General features: G+C 35.2%; 3 protein-coding genes across 5 annotated transcripts; 2 read left to right on the plus strand and 1 right to left on the minus strand.

Annotated features, from left to right (window-relative positions):
- Window positions 1-4,595: 4,595 nt before the first annotated feature.
- Window positions 4,596-9,157, plus strand: LOC102606999 (calcium-dependent protein kinase 21-like). Its single transcript, XM_006467377.4, has 8 exons — window positions 4,596-5,572; window positions 6,096-6,239; window positions 6,350-6,502; window positions 6,896-7,011; window positions 7,630-7,797; window positions 7,904-8,031; window positions 8,541-8,640; window positions 8,719-9,157. Exons 1-8 carry the CDS (start codon window positions 4,822-4,824, stop codon window positions 8,791-8,793), a joined length of 1,635 nt encoding a protein of 544 aa, XP_006467440.1. The 5' UTR covers window positions 4,596-4,821; the 3' UTR covers window positions 8,794-9,157.
- Window positions 9,158-9,289: 132 nt separating this feature from the next.
- Window positions 9,290-15,301, plus strand: LOC102606700 (uncharacterized). Of its 3 annotated transcripts, none has more exons than XM_052435367.1 (7): window positions 9,290-10,256; window positions 10,916-11,806; window positions 12,412-13,239; window positions 13,388-13,581; window positions 13,839-14,045; window positions 14,436-14,496; window positions 14,574-15,301. In XM_052435367.1, the coding sequence occupies exons 2-7, from the start codon at window positions 11,609-11,611 to the stop codon at window positions 15,174-15,176; spliced, it is 2,091 nt and encodes a 696-aa protein (XP_052291327.1). In that variant the 5' UTR covers window positions 9,290-10,256; window positions 10,916-11,608; the 3' UTR covers window positions 15,177-15,301. The 3 variants fall into 3 exon arrangements, with proteins under 3 accessions (XP_052291327.1, XP_052291328.1, XP_024951454.1); XM_052435368.1 differs by having other exon boundaries at window positions 14,577-15,301; XM_025095686.2 differs by having other exon boundaries at window positions 13,391-13,581.
- Window positions 15,302-16,056: 755 nt separating this feature from the next.
- On the minus strand, window positions 16,057-17,967 carry LOC102631301 (peroxidase 42). The gene is made up of 4 exons (XM_006467375.4): window positions 17,668-17,967; window positions 17,324-17,512; window positions 16,991-17,156; window positions 16,057-16,839 (listed from the first exon to the last, which is right to left on the minus strand). The coding sequence occupies exons 1-4, from the start codon at window positions 17,899-17,901 to the stop codon at window positions 16,421-16,423; spliced, it is 1,008 nt and encodes a 335-aa protein (XP_006467438.1). The 5' UTR covers window positions 17,902-17,967; the 3' UTR covers window positions 16,057-16,420.
- Window positions 17,968-18,914: the final 947 nt, after the last annotated feature.

An 18,914-nucleotide genomic window follows, 5' to 3' on the forward strand; every position in this document is an offset into this window, starting at 1 on the left:
AGTAAGAAAAAGTAGTACCAAATGACAAGTACTTGTGAAAATTAGTTAGTGTAACCAAGTTACTCATAATTTGTGGTTATTGCAGCTGATGTGGCAGTGGCACATCTTGATGCCAAAGTTCCGAGATAACACAAGAGAGATTGATGCGGGTAATTTGGAAGACAGATCAAAGAATCAAATCTGAAAGTACAGAAATGGGTTAAGTGAACTTAAATGGGTAATAAAATTAAAGATATTGCAAACTGAAATTGGTGACAAATAATTGTTAGGGAGGGGTGGGGGACCAATTCAACTTCAGGTAGGTGACGGACTGAGAATGGGGGTCACATTGGGCGCAAGTTGACAAAGTCAAGTGTTCATAGAATAGAAATTGGGGTGATTTGATAAAAACAATGTGTGGGGTTCGGATTCATTATCATTATGACTTGCCTTTTACAAGAAAAAGGACTTGAACCTTTCTATTGTGCTCACAACCCATATCAGTTTTGAGCCATTGGTTTGTTTTTTTTTTTTTTTTTTTGCTTTTTACTTCCTCCACTCTTTGTGCAATCAACATATGCTATGCTGTGAGATATTGGATGTACATTCATTCAGAGGGCCCATATGTATGATCATCATCATCAATCACCATGATAAAAATAAATAAAAAAATAAAATAAAAAATCACATTCTCGTATTTAGAGAAGGATTTGATTAAATAAGATGTAACAAAACGGTAGATCCAAAACTTGTAACCTAATTTTAGTGGAGGTTTTGATTATTATAGTCATTTTCATAACAAAAATGTTCAAAACTAAACGTTATCAATAGTTACTGTTGCTTTGAAACTAACTGTCATGTTTCCATTTATTTTAAAGGATCTTGGGATTCGAGAGTTATCATACAATCTAAATTCTAGCATAATTAATGGTGCATTTGGTAAACTGAACTAGCGGTATTATATTATAGTGTATTGTATTAATATATTATTGTATCGTATAAAATGATATTATTTTATATTACTCTTAAAATTAAATTAATATTATTTAAATTTATTAATGTTTTAGGGTTTTATTATTAATTTTTGAAACTATGTTTTAGATAATTATTTACCTATATTAATATTTGTAATATAAAAATATTTAATAATATACTATTATTCTATAATACAACATTTATATTACAATATAACTATTTCTATACATTATTATTATGATATTGTATAGTTTACTATTACATTGTAAAAATTTAACACTATATAATTTAAATAGTATAATACAAATTATATTATATGATAAAACAATATAATGTTAAACTAAAAAATAATTTTATATATTAATTCCGAATATAATTGTTTAATATAAATTTAAGTAAATAAGTACTGATTAAATAAAAGTTATAAACTTATTCTTGTTTATTAAGTAATAAATAATTAAATATAATTAATATACTTTTTGCGTAATTAAATAATTAAAATGATTTTATGTAATGAAAGTAAAATAACGTGTTATCATTTGTTTATTAAATATTTAGGTCTACTACTATCGTATATTATTATTTAAATTAAAATTTTATTTAAATAATGAATATTTGATAAATTTAAATTTAAATGATTATCTTTAAAATATGAATAGCATTTTAATGCAATACAACCTAAACCTTTTATTCTCTCCCCATAAGTTTATTTTATACACTTTTCATTATATTAGTCGCCTTTTTAATGCATAGCAATATAATATAATGTAAAGTGTTCAAACGCATCCTAAATAAAGAAATGAATCAAGTGGCCGGCGCCTAGCAGCAAAGTTGTGAAGATGCGTGTATTTGTAAGAACTTAGAAGCAAATCGTATTTTAAATTCATGATTATATAAGATAAGCACAATTTCACTCGTTAATTTATTCGCTAATTAAGAATATTCATGCTCATCTTGACCAATCCATTGCACTTGCATGTGCAAATATGTGCTCTTGTGCAATTCATTCAGCAGAGAAAGGGAGGACTTGGCCCATCTAGTACTCCATCTGGTCCTTGAAATAAAGGGCAGCCCGAAGTAGGCATTGGCAAGCGTGAGCCCAACCTGATAATACAAATAAAAGGCCCGAGTCCGATAAAAAAAACCTGATTTTTTTGCCTTAGCCCGACCCTAATTTGGTCTGGAAGTCTGAGCCCGACCAATTTTTTTTAAACTTTTTAATATTAAATAATTTAAATTTACCTCCCCTAATTTATTAAAATTAAACATAAAACTTACTCTAATCAATATCTCAACCATAAAATCATATAAATAATTAAATATAAAAAAGAACCATGTCTAATTCAAATCAAAACACACTTTTTTTTTTAATTATTAAGTGACCGGGTCGGGTTAGCTAAGGCCCGAACCCTGACCCAAACTTGATTGGGATATAATTTTTAAATCTAAACCTGAATTTTAATCTTTAAATTTGAATCAAAATCCAAAAATTTAAGATCGTGTCAACCTGGCCAAAATTCAAGGTTGGTCTCTTTTACCAACCCTAGTCCGAAGAGAAGTATAGAGCCCATATTCACAGATGAATTATCGAACAACACACTTTTAAGGAGGCCTACGAAAGTCAAAAGAGACAACACACTAACCTCTAACATTGTCAATTCGGGGAGGAATCTCTCCTTCATGGCTACCGGAGGGTCCGGTCCAGTCCAGTGTTGAAAAATAAGGCTCAGAATTGGGCACTCTAACCCCAAAAGCATCCTGTGATCATTTTATATATGCCTTTAGAAATCTTCAAAGTTATGGCCTGTCAGAAAGATGGAATCACCAGATAATTGATTTATTTATTATTAGATGTTAGAGTAAAAACTGTGGTGCGTTGCGTAGATTTTGAAACCAGAGAGATCACAGAGAGTTGCCAAAGCCACGACTCTATATACTTATATGTCTACTACCAGCCCAGTCCCCTCCCCAACAACCAAAAAAAAAATAAAAAAAAAATGCAGGAAAATTTGCTCAAAAGCTTAAACGAATAATGAATACTTATTAATTAGAGAGAAGGACTATATATATATATACATACTACTTGCAAGTATATATTGCCTTCATTTTATTTTTGTCATGAAAATTTCATTTCATGGACCACTCGCACTTCCAATGGAGCAAAATGATTTTTCTACCAACTTTACTTTTCCCTCTCGTCCTGTTGTTGTTAGCATCAAACATGAAAAATCTTATTTTGTGAACCTTAAGTTTTCTCTATATATAGGTGTCATGTTTGAGATTGGAGTACTATAATTTTTAAATTACAGCTGTTGTGGGAAAATTAAAAAAAAAAATTATAACTATGAAATAAAAATTAATAGTATGTAGTAAATGTTAATTTTAAATAATAATTTTGAAAAATTATTCAAAATATAATAAATTTTTTATTGTGAAAAGCCATATTAACATAATTTATAAATTACATCAATTAATGTTTACCAAACACTACTCAATCTTAATCTCAAGTAGAACCATAATAAATTATCCATTTTGTAGCCGCAACTCTTTAGCTTATATTTGTGAAGTGAACCAATTAAAGTGTTCAATAAATATCATTACATGATGATAGCTGTGAGTGAGCGCGGATTAGTTTGGGTTGAGAAAATTCAAATTACGAGATACGTTCTTGAGAGAGATTGTCATTGGTGAGCAAGAATGAAAAAGTTTCAAACAAAAGGAAATACTTCCTCACTATATATGTAATCTTGTATTTTAATGAAATGCCTTAGATAAGCATCCTAGAATAAGATTAAGAAGTGATAATTAATTAGCTAATACATGAGTAGTAGCAATACGTATTTGAAAATAAGGGTTAAGAGTAACAACAGAAGAAAACGTAACAAAAGTCCCATCTGTTTTGCAAGAATACGTACACATGCTGGTGTGTAAGTAAGTTTACAGCTAAGACGTGAGCAAACTTGGCACAAATTTAGGGCACGATTCTTGCGACAGCGTAAAAGCACCCAAACACAAGTGCAATGACAAATGGCCCAGCCAGCTGCGACATTACACAAACAGACAAAACACCTTCTAGGGGGTGGTGGTGGTGGTGGTGATAAGAACCAATCAACTTATAAATCTTTCGGCTTCACCGTAAATTATTAATTATGCACCTCTGCCGGCTTGCCACATACCCCCACCACATCTCCCATTAACCAACATTTCCTTTTCATAGCATTATTTTTCTCATCTTTTAAACTAAAATAAACCCAGTTTTCAAAAATAGAATAAAAAAGTTGGTAATGTGCTGCAAGTAATATATTTTTTTTTAACTCCCTTTATTTATTGACATTTTCTTATTATATATTATATTGGGTATTAAAAAACAGAAGAAAACATACATGATAATAACAAGATCAGAGATTTGCCAAACCGAAAAGCCCTTTTTATTTGAAATTAATACTTTTATTGGCATGATATCTTAATGCAGATAGTACTTCTCTAAAATATTGAAAATTCTATATATTACTTATTAGCATTTATTACAATAAATAAATAATTTTGTTCCCTTAATTTAGAGGATAAAATGCCGGTAGGGTCAAAATAATAATGATGATATAGAAATAATTCATTCTCAAATTTTCTCTCAAAATCAAATTTCAGCTCCTCCACTATAAGACTCAATATATATATATATATAACCCCTAATAAGAAGAACACTTATAGTCTTTGTTTGTCCATATTCAACTCTCCCGTCATTTTTTTTTTTAATATCCAAACTTGAACCTTTTCACAAACCCAATTCCCAAACTTGAATCTTTTTCTTCAGAATCCATTTTTTAATTTTTAATTTTTTTGATTTAATCATCTTGATCTCATCAGATAATGGGTTGCTGGGGTAGCAAGGAAAGAGTTCCTCCATCTGATATGAATGGCTACAGATCAAGCACTGCTCATTCAAGTCATCAAGCAACTGGCGTTGCAACACAAACCCCTTATCAAACTTATCAACAACAGCAGCAGCAGCAACTACACGTGCAGCCTCCTAAAATGTCTGCCCCACAGCCACAACCAAGGCAGCAACCGATGAAATCTTCTGCAACAAGCACAAGGCCAGTGCAAAAGCCAGAAACAGTGCTGGGCAAGCCTCTAGAAGACATTAGACAATTTTACACATTAGGGAAAGAATTGGGTAGAGGCCAGTTTGGAATCACATATTTGTGCACTGAGAATTCAACAGGCAATAGCTATGCATGCAAGTCAATTTTAAAGAGGAAGCTTGTGAATAAACAAGATAGAGAGGATATAAAGCGAGAGATTCAGATAATGCAGCACTTGGCTGGTCAACAAAATATTGTTGAATTTAGGGGTGCTTACGAGGACAGACAAAGTGTTCATCTTGTGATGGAGTTGTGTTCTGGTGGTGAGCTTTTTGATAAGATTATTGCTCAGGGGCATTATACCGAGAAAGCTGCTGCCGCTCTTTGTAGGGCTATTGTTAATGTGGTGCATCATTGCCATTTTATGGGAGTTATGCATCGTGATCTTAAGCCTGAGAATTTCTTGCTGTCTAACAAAGATGGGGGTGCTATGTTGAAGGCAACCGATTTTGGACTCTCTGTATTCATCGATGAAGGTGGCATTTTTTTTGTCTGTCTGTTAGTTAAATTTTCAGTTTCAAGTTTTAATTTTGTCGATTTGGCTTTGTAATATTTATGCTTATAACATTTGTTTTGTTTTGGGAGGCTGTTTGAAAAATTGTTTTAACTACTGTGACATTGTGAAATTTGTTAGGTTCTGTAATATTGAATTCTGTTCATTGGCTTCGATTTGTGGTAAAGAAGAGTTGAATTTATTGTAATCATAGGCTGCATTGGATGAAAAGATATAGTGGTCTAATTTTAGTCCCAACTGTGCTTTCAAGATGAGAGGCCTCTTGCTCATTGTCAGTCATTGACAGACAATTAAATTCGGAATCATATCCTGCTGATTGGACTTGTCAAGTTGTTATATTGAGAATTTTGCCTTACTGCTTGTTTTTCTTAATGCAGCTTCTTTAATCTTTTACTTTTGATGGCTTCAAATCATTTTTGGAATTTTACATGTTATGTGTAATTTAACCGTGAACTTAATTCACCTTGTCTGGATACTTATCCCAGGGAAAGTGTATCGTGATATAGTGGGCAGTGCTTACTATGTTGCTCCTGAAGTATTGCGGCGTAGTTATGGAAAGGAAATAGATGTATGGAGTGCAGGAGTTATTCTATATATTCTACTTAGTGGCGTTCCTCCATTTTGGGCTGGTAAAGGAGATGATACTTTTGTGTTATTTTGTTGAATCCTGTCAGATTCTCTTGTCAGCTGCATGTTATCATTTATGATCAGTAATATATTCAATTTGTTCACATTGCAGAGACTGAAAAGGGAATATTTGATGCTATTTTGAAAGGAGGTGTTGACTTTGAAAGTGAACCGTGGCTGTTAATATCAGATAGTGCCAAAGACCTAGTCAGGAAAATGCTGATACAAGACCCTAAAAAAAGGATCACTTCCGCTGAAGTTCTTGGTAATTAAATTAGCCCTGTTTTACTTAGCTCTACTGAAACTAATGTGTAAGACGAAAGTCACTATATCATGCTTTAGAGAAATTCTTAATAGTATCTTTTCAGGTCCATTTAACGAGACTTTGTTCCGTATAACTTGTCTTTTATTTCGTTTGACCGTCATTTTTTAGATTGAAATTCTTTTCACCTAGCTGTTGAATCATTGAAGAAAGAAACATCTTTTTTATGGGGCAGTATAAGGTTGAATTTTGAAATTTACAGCAAGAGCAAATAGCTGGTGTAAATCATTTTTCTCATTTGTCAGTCAACCAATTCTATCTTTTTGCTTTTATTTCGCATTACATTCATGCAACTTATCTGCTTCTGGCTAAAAATGTTTTAATCTGTATGGCCAGAGCATCCATGGATGAGAGAAGGCGGAGAAGCATCTGACAAGCCGATAGGTAGTGCAGTTCTATCTAGAATGAAGCAATTCAGGGCAATGAATAAGCTTAAAAAGATGGCATTGAAGGTAAACTATCAAACTGTGTTCATTTTTTATTTTCAGTTGAAAGAAAAATTTGATAAATTGCTACTTAAAATTCCCTGAATAGGGTCCATTTCTTTTCACAAGTCTGATTTAAATATCTAACTTGATTCCTTTCTAATAAAACAAAATCCATGAAAGTGCTATGTACTATTTATTTAAGAATTAGGTCGGGGGCAAACCCCAAATTGGTCTTTTAGCCCCCTACCTCTTCTAAGATTCAAACTGGTTGACCAGCCAAAGAAAGCTGCTTGAAAACCATTTAGTCAATCCCCTGGGGCCCTTGAAAGTGCAATGTTGGAATGATTTTTTGTTCATACTTCTGGTGAACGGGAACCCGGGGTAGATGAAATCATGATTCGTTTGTAATGCCCATTCAGCAAAGAAACCTGAAATCAGCATTCCATAGGGGTTTTGTTTTATACTATTACCACCCGCCCTCAGCAATCACCCAGCTGACAATGCTGCAGCTGCCATTATCCTCGCATCATCATCACCGCTGCCATCACTCTCCTTTCTATATTGTCACATACCACCAACTGGCTGCTGTATGGTATATCGATCTTCATCTAATTATGTTGGTGAATTTTGGAATTCATACAGGTCATTGCAGAAGCTCTATCTGAAGAAGAAATTAAAGGCCTTAAGACAATGTTCGCAAACATGGATACTGACAAGAGCGGTACAATCACTTACGAAGAGCTGAAGACGGGTTTAGCTCGACTTGGGTCGAAACTCTCAGAAACAGAAGTTAAACAACTCATGGATGCTGTAAGTATTTGAGGTCCCTACCACACCTCAAACTTTTGACTGTTGAATATTCTTCACTTTTCAAACTCAACTGGCATTCTTGTTATCACTGTTCAATAAATTCCAGGCCGATGTGGATGGAAATGGGACAATTGACTATATCGAATTTATCTCTGCTACAATGCATAGATACAGACTGGAAAGGGATGAGCACCTTTATAAAGCATTCCAGTATTTTGATAAAGATAATAGTGGGTGAGCTCTCAGTTTCCCTTTATTTGTAATAGTAGCCATCTTACTATTTGATCTCATACTACATTTTTAGCATTTCATCAAGTTTCAGCTTATAAACAATAAAGTAGCAGATAATCCTTCATTTTATTTTCCCATTCCTTCAAAAAAAAATATAACTGGATTAATAGTAACAATGTGTCCATACTAAGTTTCATCTAATTTATCTACATCTGTTCTGTATTATTTTTCTCTCACCACTATCAAATGTCTGAGATGTAAGAAACATAATTAGATTTCATGAATAATTCTTTCCTTTTCCCATGTTCTCGGCTGGGCATGTTTCCAGTTTTAAATCAGTGAGTTATATGGTTCGAGCTGTAGTAGCTAATGAAATCTGAGGTCTGCTTGGTTGACTAATAAATGGGTAAAATTAACTGGGAAATTCTGGAGAAGTTATTCTTCACTAGAGTGTTATCCGAATGTCTTGTATGACTAATTAAATGAACTGTGTGATGTAAACTTTCTGGTAGATACATTACAAGAGATGAGTTAGAAACAGCGATGAAGGATTATGGAATTGGAGATGAAGCTAGCATCAAGGAGATCATTTCTGAGGTTGATACAGATAATGTAAGATTTTAAGGATTCATAAACTTTAAAGATGTCTCAGAGAATCATTACCGGTTCTGATGCCAATTGAACTTACAGGATGGGAGGATCAACTATGAGGAGTTCTGCACAATGATGAGAAGTGGGACCCCACAGCCTGCAAAACTCATTTAAATGCCTAATCAATCAAGCGAGCTGCTTGATTATGTTTACAGTATCCATAGAAATCTGGGCATCCTTCACTCTGGTATTGCTTTGCCATCTTCAATTGCCAAGTTTGGCTGTTAAAGCTTGCAAGGCTACCGGTTTATCTTCAATTGTTGCTAAATTAGTATTTGTGCATATCTTATTCTTTAGCTAGCTTGACCAGATTCTAGTGAACCTACAAAGCCCTTAGGGAAAGAGTTACATATTTGTGCCCTGTGGACACTGAAGATATGTTGCTGATTTTATTTCCTTGATAACTCTATTTTAATTTTGCACCCGATGTTATTGATCAACTCGTTGGGAAACCAAAGTGATGTGGTTATTTGCACTACATTATGCACTGCTTAAAGTTTTGAGAAACCAGAGTAACTTTCACTGCTTAAAGGGCACTTAAAACAGAATATTGGGTTATTGAAACCAGAGCAAGAAGATCATGATACTGTATGTTACATCTTGCCACATATTGTCTTGCTCCACTCCCATGATTTCCCATTTCAAAAGTCGCCAAAAGAACTTTAGCCAAAAATAAGAAATATTTTCTTACTAAACACACTCCTCAAGACAAAAATAAGAAATATTTTCTTACTCCAGCCAACTTGCAATTCTTTTGCTACAAGCTTCTATAAAATATTTGTACACATCAATAAAACTAGATAGCCAGTTATCAAGGAGTCGTGTGTACTCATTACAGAATTCTTTTACTTTTATCCAACACTTTTTCCAGGGAACCCAATGAAGAATAAATAAAGCTTTTGTTTTCCTTCAATTGATCAACCCTGAAATGTAGAAGCATTTGCCTTGCCCACATCAATAGACAATATATGCTTTTGAAAAATGGTACAAACAAACAAGGGCTGAATTGTATCTTAATAGTATCAGTAATTAAAATATAAAGTTGCCCATTTGGGTTAGCATTTGTTTAAGATTAGAAGGATGGTATCCAAGGTTTAATCTCATATCCTCCTGACACAAATTGCATTAGAGACAAGCATTTAAGTTACCTTTCCACGTGAGGTCGTTTTTGTATATTGTTATCTGTACCCCATTAAGCAATAAGCATATTTATTTGCACGTGTGCACACATTTTCTATATACCTGGGAAAAGCCAAAGGCTTCATGTCATATGGACTCGATAGTCGAGACAGGCTGCTAGCTTTCTAATCTTTTTCTTCAATTAATCATAGCCATAACCCCATTCAGTCAGTGATTTTTTTTTTTTTAATTTTTTGTATGACTTTGCTGATAATTAAAGCACAGTTCTTTTCAGGATGCCCAAAGTGCAATTTACTGTGACAAGGGAATCTGTCGACTGTCGGTTTGAAAACAGGCTTTGGCAACATTCAAAAATGAAAACATTTGCTATCCCAGCTGCGAAAGAATAACATGTTAGCTATTCTCAATTTAGATTGGGTTTATCTGAGTTAGGTTAGGTAAGTGATTATTTTTTTACATGTTAGTTAACTAATCTTTGGTAAATTATAATGCTGAAACAGTGCCTAGGATGCTCTAAGCTTTGCTTCAGAATAAAAATGGGGCACAACCACGACACTCAGCACAAGAAGACATTGCTGTTGTTATTAAATCTTGCACGAACTGTTTTATCAAATAAACTTTAAGCGATGAATTTTAATGAATTAATTGAAGTTCGATTATAAGTGATAGGACAAAGACAAAGCTCCAGCTCAGATATTAAGCATAACTTGTACCCCATCTTCTAGTAGATACATTTTCTTTAGAGAATCATTTTCTACATTTTTTAAGAGCTACCTCACATGAATGTAAATAAAAAAATTCTCATCAATTCTAACGTGTGTGCGTTCTTGCTTCACATGTGTTGTACTATCTAATAGCCAACACGTTTAATTAACACCTCTGTTCAGGTGAAGGTAAATTTCTATAAAATGAAAGGAATATATTCATCGAAATTGTTAGTAAATGAAAATGGTAAAATCATTGTTCATCCGAGGTTTTGTCAGTATTTGAAAAAAAAAAAAATTGAATTTATTCTAGGATCCACCGATTATTTGGAAATTGTATTACGTTCTATCGTAAGGTACATTATTATTATTATTTTTTTATGATGTCACAGGTAATCAAGGGAGAAATGAAAAAGAAAAAGAAAGATAAGAATCCAGTAAAAAGGAAAAATGGAAAAGAAAAGAAAACAGACAGTTGATATTGGGTTGAGATTGAAAGAGAGAGAGATAGAGAGAGGCGCACGTGGGATTGCATGCCTCACTCCTCGCCGTTGTTGTTTCCCTTTACAAACTTCAAATATTGCTGAAACCAAAACTTTAAAGATTTTCGTCCTTCTTCATCAATCATCATCACTGTTTTGAGTTTAAACACTGCTTCTTCTTCTTCTTCTAGTTTATAAATCTAAGAACTTTTAATTTGCTAATTAATATCTTTCCGTTCAGATATTATAAATCATAAAGCTTTGCATGTTGCTTGAAATTAAACTTTAGAGAGTTTTGACTTATATTGATAGTCATCATACATATAAAGTAGTGTTTCAACATTGCTCTCTTTTGATGACATTGAAACACAATCCTTCAGGCAATGAAACAACATCTTTCAGAATCACTTTTTTGATATCTCCTTGAAGTGAAATACTTTCGAGTGTTAGGCTTTGTACTGCACTCCAATTTCATTCTTTTTTTTTTTAATATTTGGAGCATTTCTTGGAGTTTTTGATTAGTGAGTACCTTTCATTTCTTAAGCCGGTGTATTTTGAAAAGGGTATTTTAGGGGGAAAAAAATATTAAACATTTGTTCTTCAATGGTGGAGCACCAATCTTGTGCTGGTATGATAAATGCTTCTGCATTCTGTGGCATAGAGCAAGAAGTGAAGGGAGAGGGTGTTAATGCTATTGCAGAGATTTCAGCTGAGTTACAAAAAGAGAGACAAAAGAATGCTCTACTTATGGAGAGAATATCGTTGCTTGAAGCTCAAATACAAGAAAGAGATACTGCAAACGTATGATTTGCATACTTTATATTTGTGATTCTTTTTTATTTTTTATTTTTTTTGGGGTCTACGTTCTTGGCTTCTGCAATTAATGCTCTTTAATATTAACTTGATTTTGAGCTCGTTAATCCTTTACTTTGCAGCTAAAGCATTTGAGCCTTGTTTTCTTCTAAATTTTTATTGAATGGCTATTTCACGTGGATCGGGTTATGATTTGATCATCTTCATTCATATGAATAACTCATCTGCCTTTGTTTGTGAATTAGTTTGATCAGAATTGTGTGGAAACTTATGTTGCTATTAACTGAGCTACCCAATAAAATTCATATGGGGGGTTATTGTTGATGTCTGATCTCCTATTTTACATAAAGCAGTCACATTCATCATTCTTTTATTGTTCTGATTGTAGTCCCAAGTCTCTCACCTTATGCAGTTTAATTTGCTCTTTGTTAAATGAGCATCATACTTAACAAAACTATTAGCAGCATAAGCAGTGCATTCCTGAAATTTTGATTATGTATGTCTATTTACACATGTGTAGTTTTAATATCATTAGCAATGAATGTATAGGTTTATGAAAACCATTAATAGCCATCTTGCATTATTACTCTCAGGGCATCTGTCTGAATGCAACAGAAAGGTACATCAGGAAATTCAAAAGACAGAAGATAGAAACAAGTGATCGTAATGAAGATGGAAAAAATATCAACAAAAATGAAATGGCATTAAAGATAAAACATGAAAGATGCATGCGCTCTACTGGTACAAATGAAGAAGGCCGCTTAGTCAACTGGATGAGCATGAATGAGACTCAATTTTCGCACTTTGATAAGATTAAAGATGGTGAATGTGCTGCAGATTGTGATGATGATACATATGAAACCGAGAATGAAGATGATGATTGTTATGAAGAGGATGAAACTAAGGAAAACGACGAGAATATTGGAAGCACTAATAAAACAAAGGAACTGCTTCTTGAACAAAGCTTCCATCCAAGTGCTCAGAGAGAGCCAATAGGTCCGCATGGAAGCCAAGTATCAAATGAAGGTACAATCGAGAATCGAAAACCACCTGATGTAGAAGTAGTGCACAACCAAGGGAATCCAAGAAAAGTTAATAAAGAAGAAGTTATAAAAATTGGAGAGGGCAAGGCACCAGAAGAGATTTTTATCCCCAGGAAGGAGGTTTTTGGTGCAGGTTCTGGAAGCATACCAGTGAATAAAAAGCCTGCAAAGGTTCCATTCTGTCCGAGAGAAGTAAAGAGAATTCTTGAATCAGACTCCCTGTTATTGAAAAATGCTCAGTCCCACACCATTAGAAAAATCATAGTCTTTGCATCTCTTGGTATAAGGCATGGATGTGAAGATATGTATGAGTTAGACTTCAATCATTTTAGCATTTTGAGGAAGGGGGAACCATATGTATCTCCAAAGAACCCTGGGGTAGGCATTTTGCAAACTTTTTGTTATGATTTGCTTCAACAAGGTAGTTTATTAGGCATTAGCTATTGAGAGATTTGAGATAATTTTTACTTTTCATGTATCCTCTGTCTTACTCATCAGTTAAATACGCTACTCGATCATTTATTAGCAGGAGCATGTGCTATATGAGAACCCTGGAGTGAGGAGGAAAGTTTTCTCTCCAAATCGTCAGAACCCAACACTGTGCCCTGTTCAAATTCTCGAGGAGGAAAAGGCTATGCGCCCGTCTGATCCTAGCTGCCCCTCATGCTTGTTCTTATGCATCAAGTATGGTGGGAGGACAAGAAATCTTCCCCAAAATGAGTAAGTACTACTACTACTTTCCCAATTTTTTCATTTTTATACGTACTATAACTGAGAAGAGGCAATGAAATTTCTTTTTATAGTCCTGAATTATCATGCCTTAAATCCTTACCTAAACAAACTTGACCATCTTTACAGCTAGGGAAGCTCGTGTCTTCAGTCAGGCCTTCCAAAAGAACTGAGACGTTGGTTTGATTGTAACTTGTTAATGTTGTGCCCTTCCCTTAGACTAACCTACAATTCTGATTTTTTTCCAGATATGTCAGGCAGAGAATGGGAAGAAACAAGCTGAAATCTTTTGGCCCTCTTATGTGTCAAATGGCAATGCTAGTCCATGTTCGCAGCGGGAGCTTCTTCTTCAAGACCCTGGCCATCACTCTTTTGTTCATGGCCGGTTTTCCAAATGACCTTGTCCAAAGGGAAACAAAGTACCGAAATCTAGACTTGCTGCAAAAATATTACAGGTATAAGACGTTAAAAGTCGTTGGACATGTAAATTGGTAAAATGCCTCACACGCTGATTAAACTTACCAATACCCTAACCCTATGCAATTCGCCTAAACGGCTTTGTGTACTATTTTAAGCAAGCAGCATAATTTTAAGATGGTCATACACAGCATTTTAAGCAGTCCCTTTTTCTAAAAATTTGTGTGTCCTTTAGAAGCAAGGTGATTGATCCCTAAACAAATGAAAATCTCTGTAGATTGCTGTGTTACATCAGGGCATTAAACTTGAGATGTAATCTCCTCATTTCTTGCTTTTAACGCACTCTTCAGCCCGTGGCCTAGTTACTCTTAGCAGTAGATTTTTAACAGTTTAATGACTTCACAGTTCACACGCCCTTGCTGCTGCAGGACAGATGATGATGCTGAACGAGAGGAATTATTTCTTCCACATCAGGCAGCTTCTGATACTGTTAGTTCTCAACTCTTAATTGTTCTCTTTATTAAGAGTTGTTAAACAGTTTCTCAATAAGCTTCTTGCTTTTCCAGCAGGCCAGTCTTCGTTCTCAGCAGTTGATTGCAAAGACAACTTCAACAAAATCTAAGGTCAGGAAACAATCAAAAACCACAAGTAAGCCTCAAAACATGCCAAGATCCTCAATTCAGCAGCCAGCACCTTCAACCACTATGCCTCCTATCCAGTTTGGGCTGATGGGCTATGCGTCTGTTCAAGCTAATGCCCTGGCAGGATTTCAATCTATGCCATCTCAGACTCATGCAGATACCCCAGTGATTACCAGTTCTGACACCAAAGTCTCCTACCCCAATCAAACCCCCTATCATATGTTCCCACCACAGGCCACAAATACATTCATGCCTATGTTATATTGGCCTCCACCAAATGCATTTCCTCCTGGTTCCTACCCAGCCCCATATGGTTACCAATCTTTTCCATTTCCAGCTAATGCAAATTATGTATCCATCCATCCACAAACATACAATAATAACCTTCCCTCCTGCAGTCCTTTTATCCCCAAGGTAGTCGAAGCTACTGCAAAGAACAATAACGCGGCCTTGGAGGAATCTGATGGTGACTCAGATAGCAGTTCAAGCAGCACATATCCGAAAGAGGCAATAGCAAGTTGCAAGTAGTCTAATTGAATTTTTGTAAATGAGCCTCATTGGAAAATAAACTTAGTTAAAGGAAAGCAATCTAATGCCTACTGGGGCAAATGTAATTTCTCGCTCCTAAGTTTTTAGAGCCTCCAGTCTTTGCATCAGTGAAGTATCTATATGAATTATGATCTCAACTTTTGCATATATCCGAATATCATGGTCTGTTTTCATCAGTAGCTTAAAATTTAAATCAATAACATAACTATGTTCAAAATGAAAATACAAGACGATTGCTTATAATCACTGAACTTTCTAAGAGGGACAGCTACATGACCACTGTTTGTGATCATCAGAGCACTGTTCTTACTTAACTGCTACAATGTTCATAATATTTGTTTCCACAATTGCATTCCAATGGAATTTACTTTCAATGGGGAAATGCAACATTAGAAACTTAAAAAGGAAGGCAACACCTTCCAAAGTTGAAGCGGAAATTTTCCCAGTGAGCGCATTGTGAGTACAAAATTCATACTTCACATCTCTTGCATTCTCTCTTTGACCCTGAGTGAGTTTTTTGCACATTGCTCTACTACATTCTGGCTGCGCCTATGCAAGAGGATTATACGTTTCTCCACCTACCGAAAGATAATAGTTTATTGCATTATAGAGCTATATTTGCTTACATAAAGGCACATTTTTTTTTTGACACGTTGCATAAAGGAATCTTATCTCTCTCTTTCTTTATCCCTTTGCTGAATTATTTGCCATGTCCTTTAGCTAAATCTGGGGACCAATTCAAAAACAAAAAAATAAAAAAGGACTCCAGGGACACGTAGGTCACTTGAATACGACACTACCCCACCGCTAGGGATGGGGGTCCTTGTCGGTCTTCAACTCCCTTGGCATCACGAGAGTCTTGAGAGTCAGAAAGAAGTTTATTGCCATTGGCATGAATCATCAATTATCATCATTATACAAATCCATGCACCATACACCATCCCTGCATACATACATACATCCCTCATCTACCACTGCCATTACTGAATATTAATAACATCAAGCTCACACCATCGAGGAAAAGGAAAGCCTAGGCTTAAACATTGGACGGTACATCTAAGGAACATAATAGCAGTAATACGAACATCTCACAGGAAACAAACCGATCTAGAAAAACCATCTTATTGGGAGCTCATCTCACACTCTTTTCTTCCTCATAGAAGAAACAAGGAAGAAAAATTTGGAGCTATTAACTTGTTGTAGCTAATACAGCTGTTAGCTAGCTAGGACTTGTCGTGGAGCTTGTTGGCAAGATTGCAAACCTTTCGGATCTCACCCTTTGTACCTGTGAGAGGGTTGTTCTCAGAAAGGAGAGTAATGGCTCTTGAAAATTCCTTGAAGAAGTAGTCTTGACTCTTGGCCATCTTCTTAACATAAGGTCTTGTCCTCTTGTCGGTGGCTAGCTGATGATCAACCATCATCAAGCCCTTGTTGTCCAATATGTTCCTATAGTAGTTGTTGTCCAGCACCATGGGTGTGCCACGGTCATTCCTCACATACTGAACAGCCTTGGGGTCTGGGATTGCATCAGGACACTTATGGAGCATATGCGGAACATGGTCAGGGTTCAGTGCAGGGTCAACTTCTGGGTACAGACGGTGCACCAGCTTCACACAATGAGTTCTGCCAACACTGTGAGATCCTGATGGAATAGACCAATAGTAGTAACTAAGACCTAATTATTATTATTATAAATAATCTTAAATTACTTCTTTTTAAAGTTTAAGAAACTCAGTCGTTGTATGCTTAATAGTCGTAATTGAAGCATAGATTAAGGGGGAAAAAAAAATTACCTAGCAGAGCAACAAGTCCAGGGGCGTCAATGCCAATGGCTGCAAACCTCTCAAGAACAACAGACATGCTGTCATTGTGATCTGGGAGATACTGCTCAAGTATCTCTGCTCTGCTTTTTCTACCATCTCTTCTTCCTGTCTTGAGAGGAATGTAAGGGCCTCCAAGCTGAAACAAGTTTCAGACACCATCAGAAAAATCTCATACCCATTGTCCATTTGGAGATCTAGTGAAATTTAAAAAAAAAAAATGTGTTTTTTTTTTCTTTAAATAAAAAATAAAATACAAAAATTTGAGTGATGAAATGGTGGTTAATTAAAGAAAAAAAAGTGTACCGCAACAACGCCATCTCTACCGGACAGGACAAGGATATCAGCACAGGAAACAACACCAGGGCACTCTCTTTCAACAGCTTCTTTGATGTTCTCAATGTACCTGAAGTTCCTCATACCAAAGCTCCTGTCCATCTCCTTCTCAGACAAGGTCTTTCTTGTCGAGTCCAGAAGCAGTGAAGCATCACAAGACTATGCAAACATGCAAAGAAAAGGAAGGGTGGGTGGGAAGCAAGCAATTAATTAGCAGCATATATCTCCAGAGCACGTAAAATAATGTAATAAATATTAAAAAGAGTGCATGTATTATAATTAGTAATATATATGATTTATGATAAATTAATTACCTGGACAGCACAGTCATGGAAAATGTTTCTAAGCCAAGAAAATGCAGTGTTCTTGTGGCGCTTGTACAGAAGCTTAACTTGTTCCCTGATAATGTCCTCGGCCTGAGGGCATGTATCCTTGTAAAAATTCATAACAAGACCTGGGTCCTCTTCATTTTCTGCCAAAGCAGACCTCAGAGACACAGCTGAGAAGGAAAGCAAAGCTAAAAGCAAGAAGACAGCTTTCGTACCCATTTTCTCTTCTACTCTTCACTCACTAAAGGTGACCAACCTTGGTTTAGATCTCTCTTGATCCTTGGCAATACCTCTCTTAAATAAATAATGAAGTGAGGGCAACTTCGGAATGGATAATAATAAAATATGACACAGTTGGGATGGTTATAAATTTAATTTTTTTCATTTATTGGGGTGATGACTCAGATGCTTTTGACCATGTGTAACATTTACTTTTAACCTCATTTTGTGTCGAGGGTTGGGAACCCCTTGTTTTGAAGTGAACAGAAGGTGCTGAAAGCAATAATGACTCACAAAACTTTGCTGTTTTGGCGTCAATAAATTGAGTTAGGGTCTCGCTAGCACTTGATCCTACGGTCTTAGATGCATGCTCATCGATCCAGACCTAGACTAGAACTAGAAGTTCTCGTGAGGAACCTTACTCAAAAACAAAATGGCATGCATGATGATTAAGATTTCGGGCAGCAGCGGGCAGTGAGTGAACATCAATATATGGGATGGGTCCAAAAACATTTATGACTCTGCCTTTTTCTTTCTTTATTGGATTGGGACTTGGGAGCATGATCAGCCACTAGCCAGCCATACAAATTGAAATTGTAATTGTAATTGGATTGCTAATTCCACTCTTGTTTTCCTTCCGCAGTCCTGCGACCGACACTAGTTGAAACATAACAAAAGACAAACAACCGAGAAAAGAAATAAAAAAAAAAGAAGGAAAATTTGTGATGGGAATGGAGGTTGAAACAATAAATTCATCCATGGTCAATAGCTAGCTGCTAGGTCTCTGGATTTTTTTCTTTTTATTTTTTGCTGGAATTTATTTGTGGAAGCAGCTTAATTATATGTTAATGAATAAGAGTTAGTTCATTGATTAAAAAAAAAAAGAGCAGCAAAAATAATACCAGAAAAAGGTGAACAAAGCATCTCTAATTATTTTCCCAGTATGTAGTAATTTTGGGTACCTTGAAAGGACCCGCTAACCAACCATTTAAAGATACTTAGCAGAGGGCCGT

This window comes from Citrus sinensis, chromosome 2, assembly GCF_022201045.2.
Source record: "Citrus sinensis cultivar Valencia sweet orange chromosome 2, DVS_A1.0, whole genome shotgun sequence".
Taxonomy (NCBI): domain Eukaryota; kingdom Viridiplantae; phylum Streptophyta; class Magnoliopsida; order Sapindales; family Rutaceae; genus Citrus; species Citrus sinensis.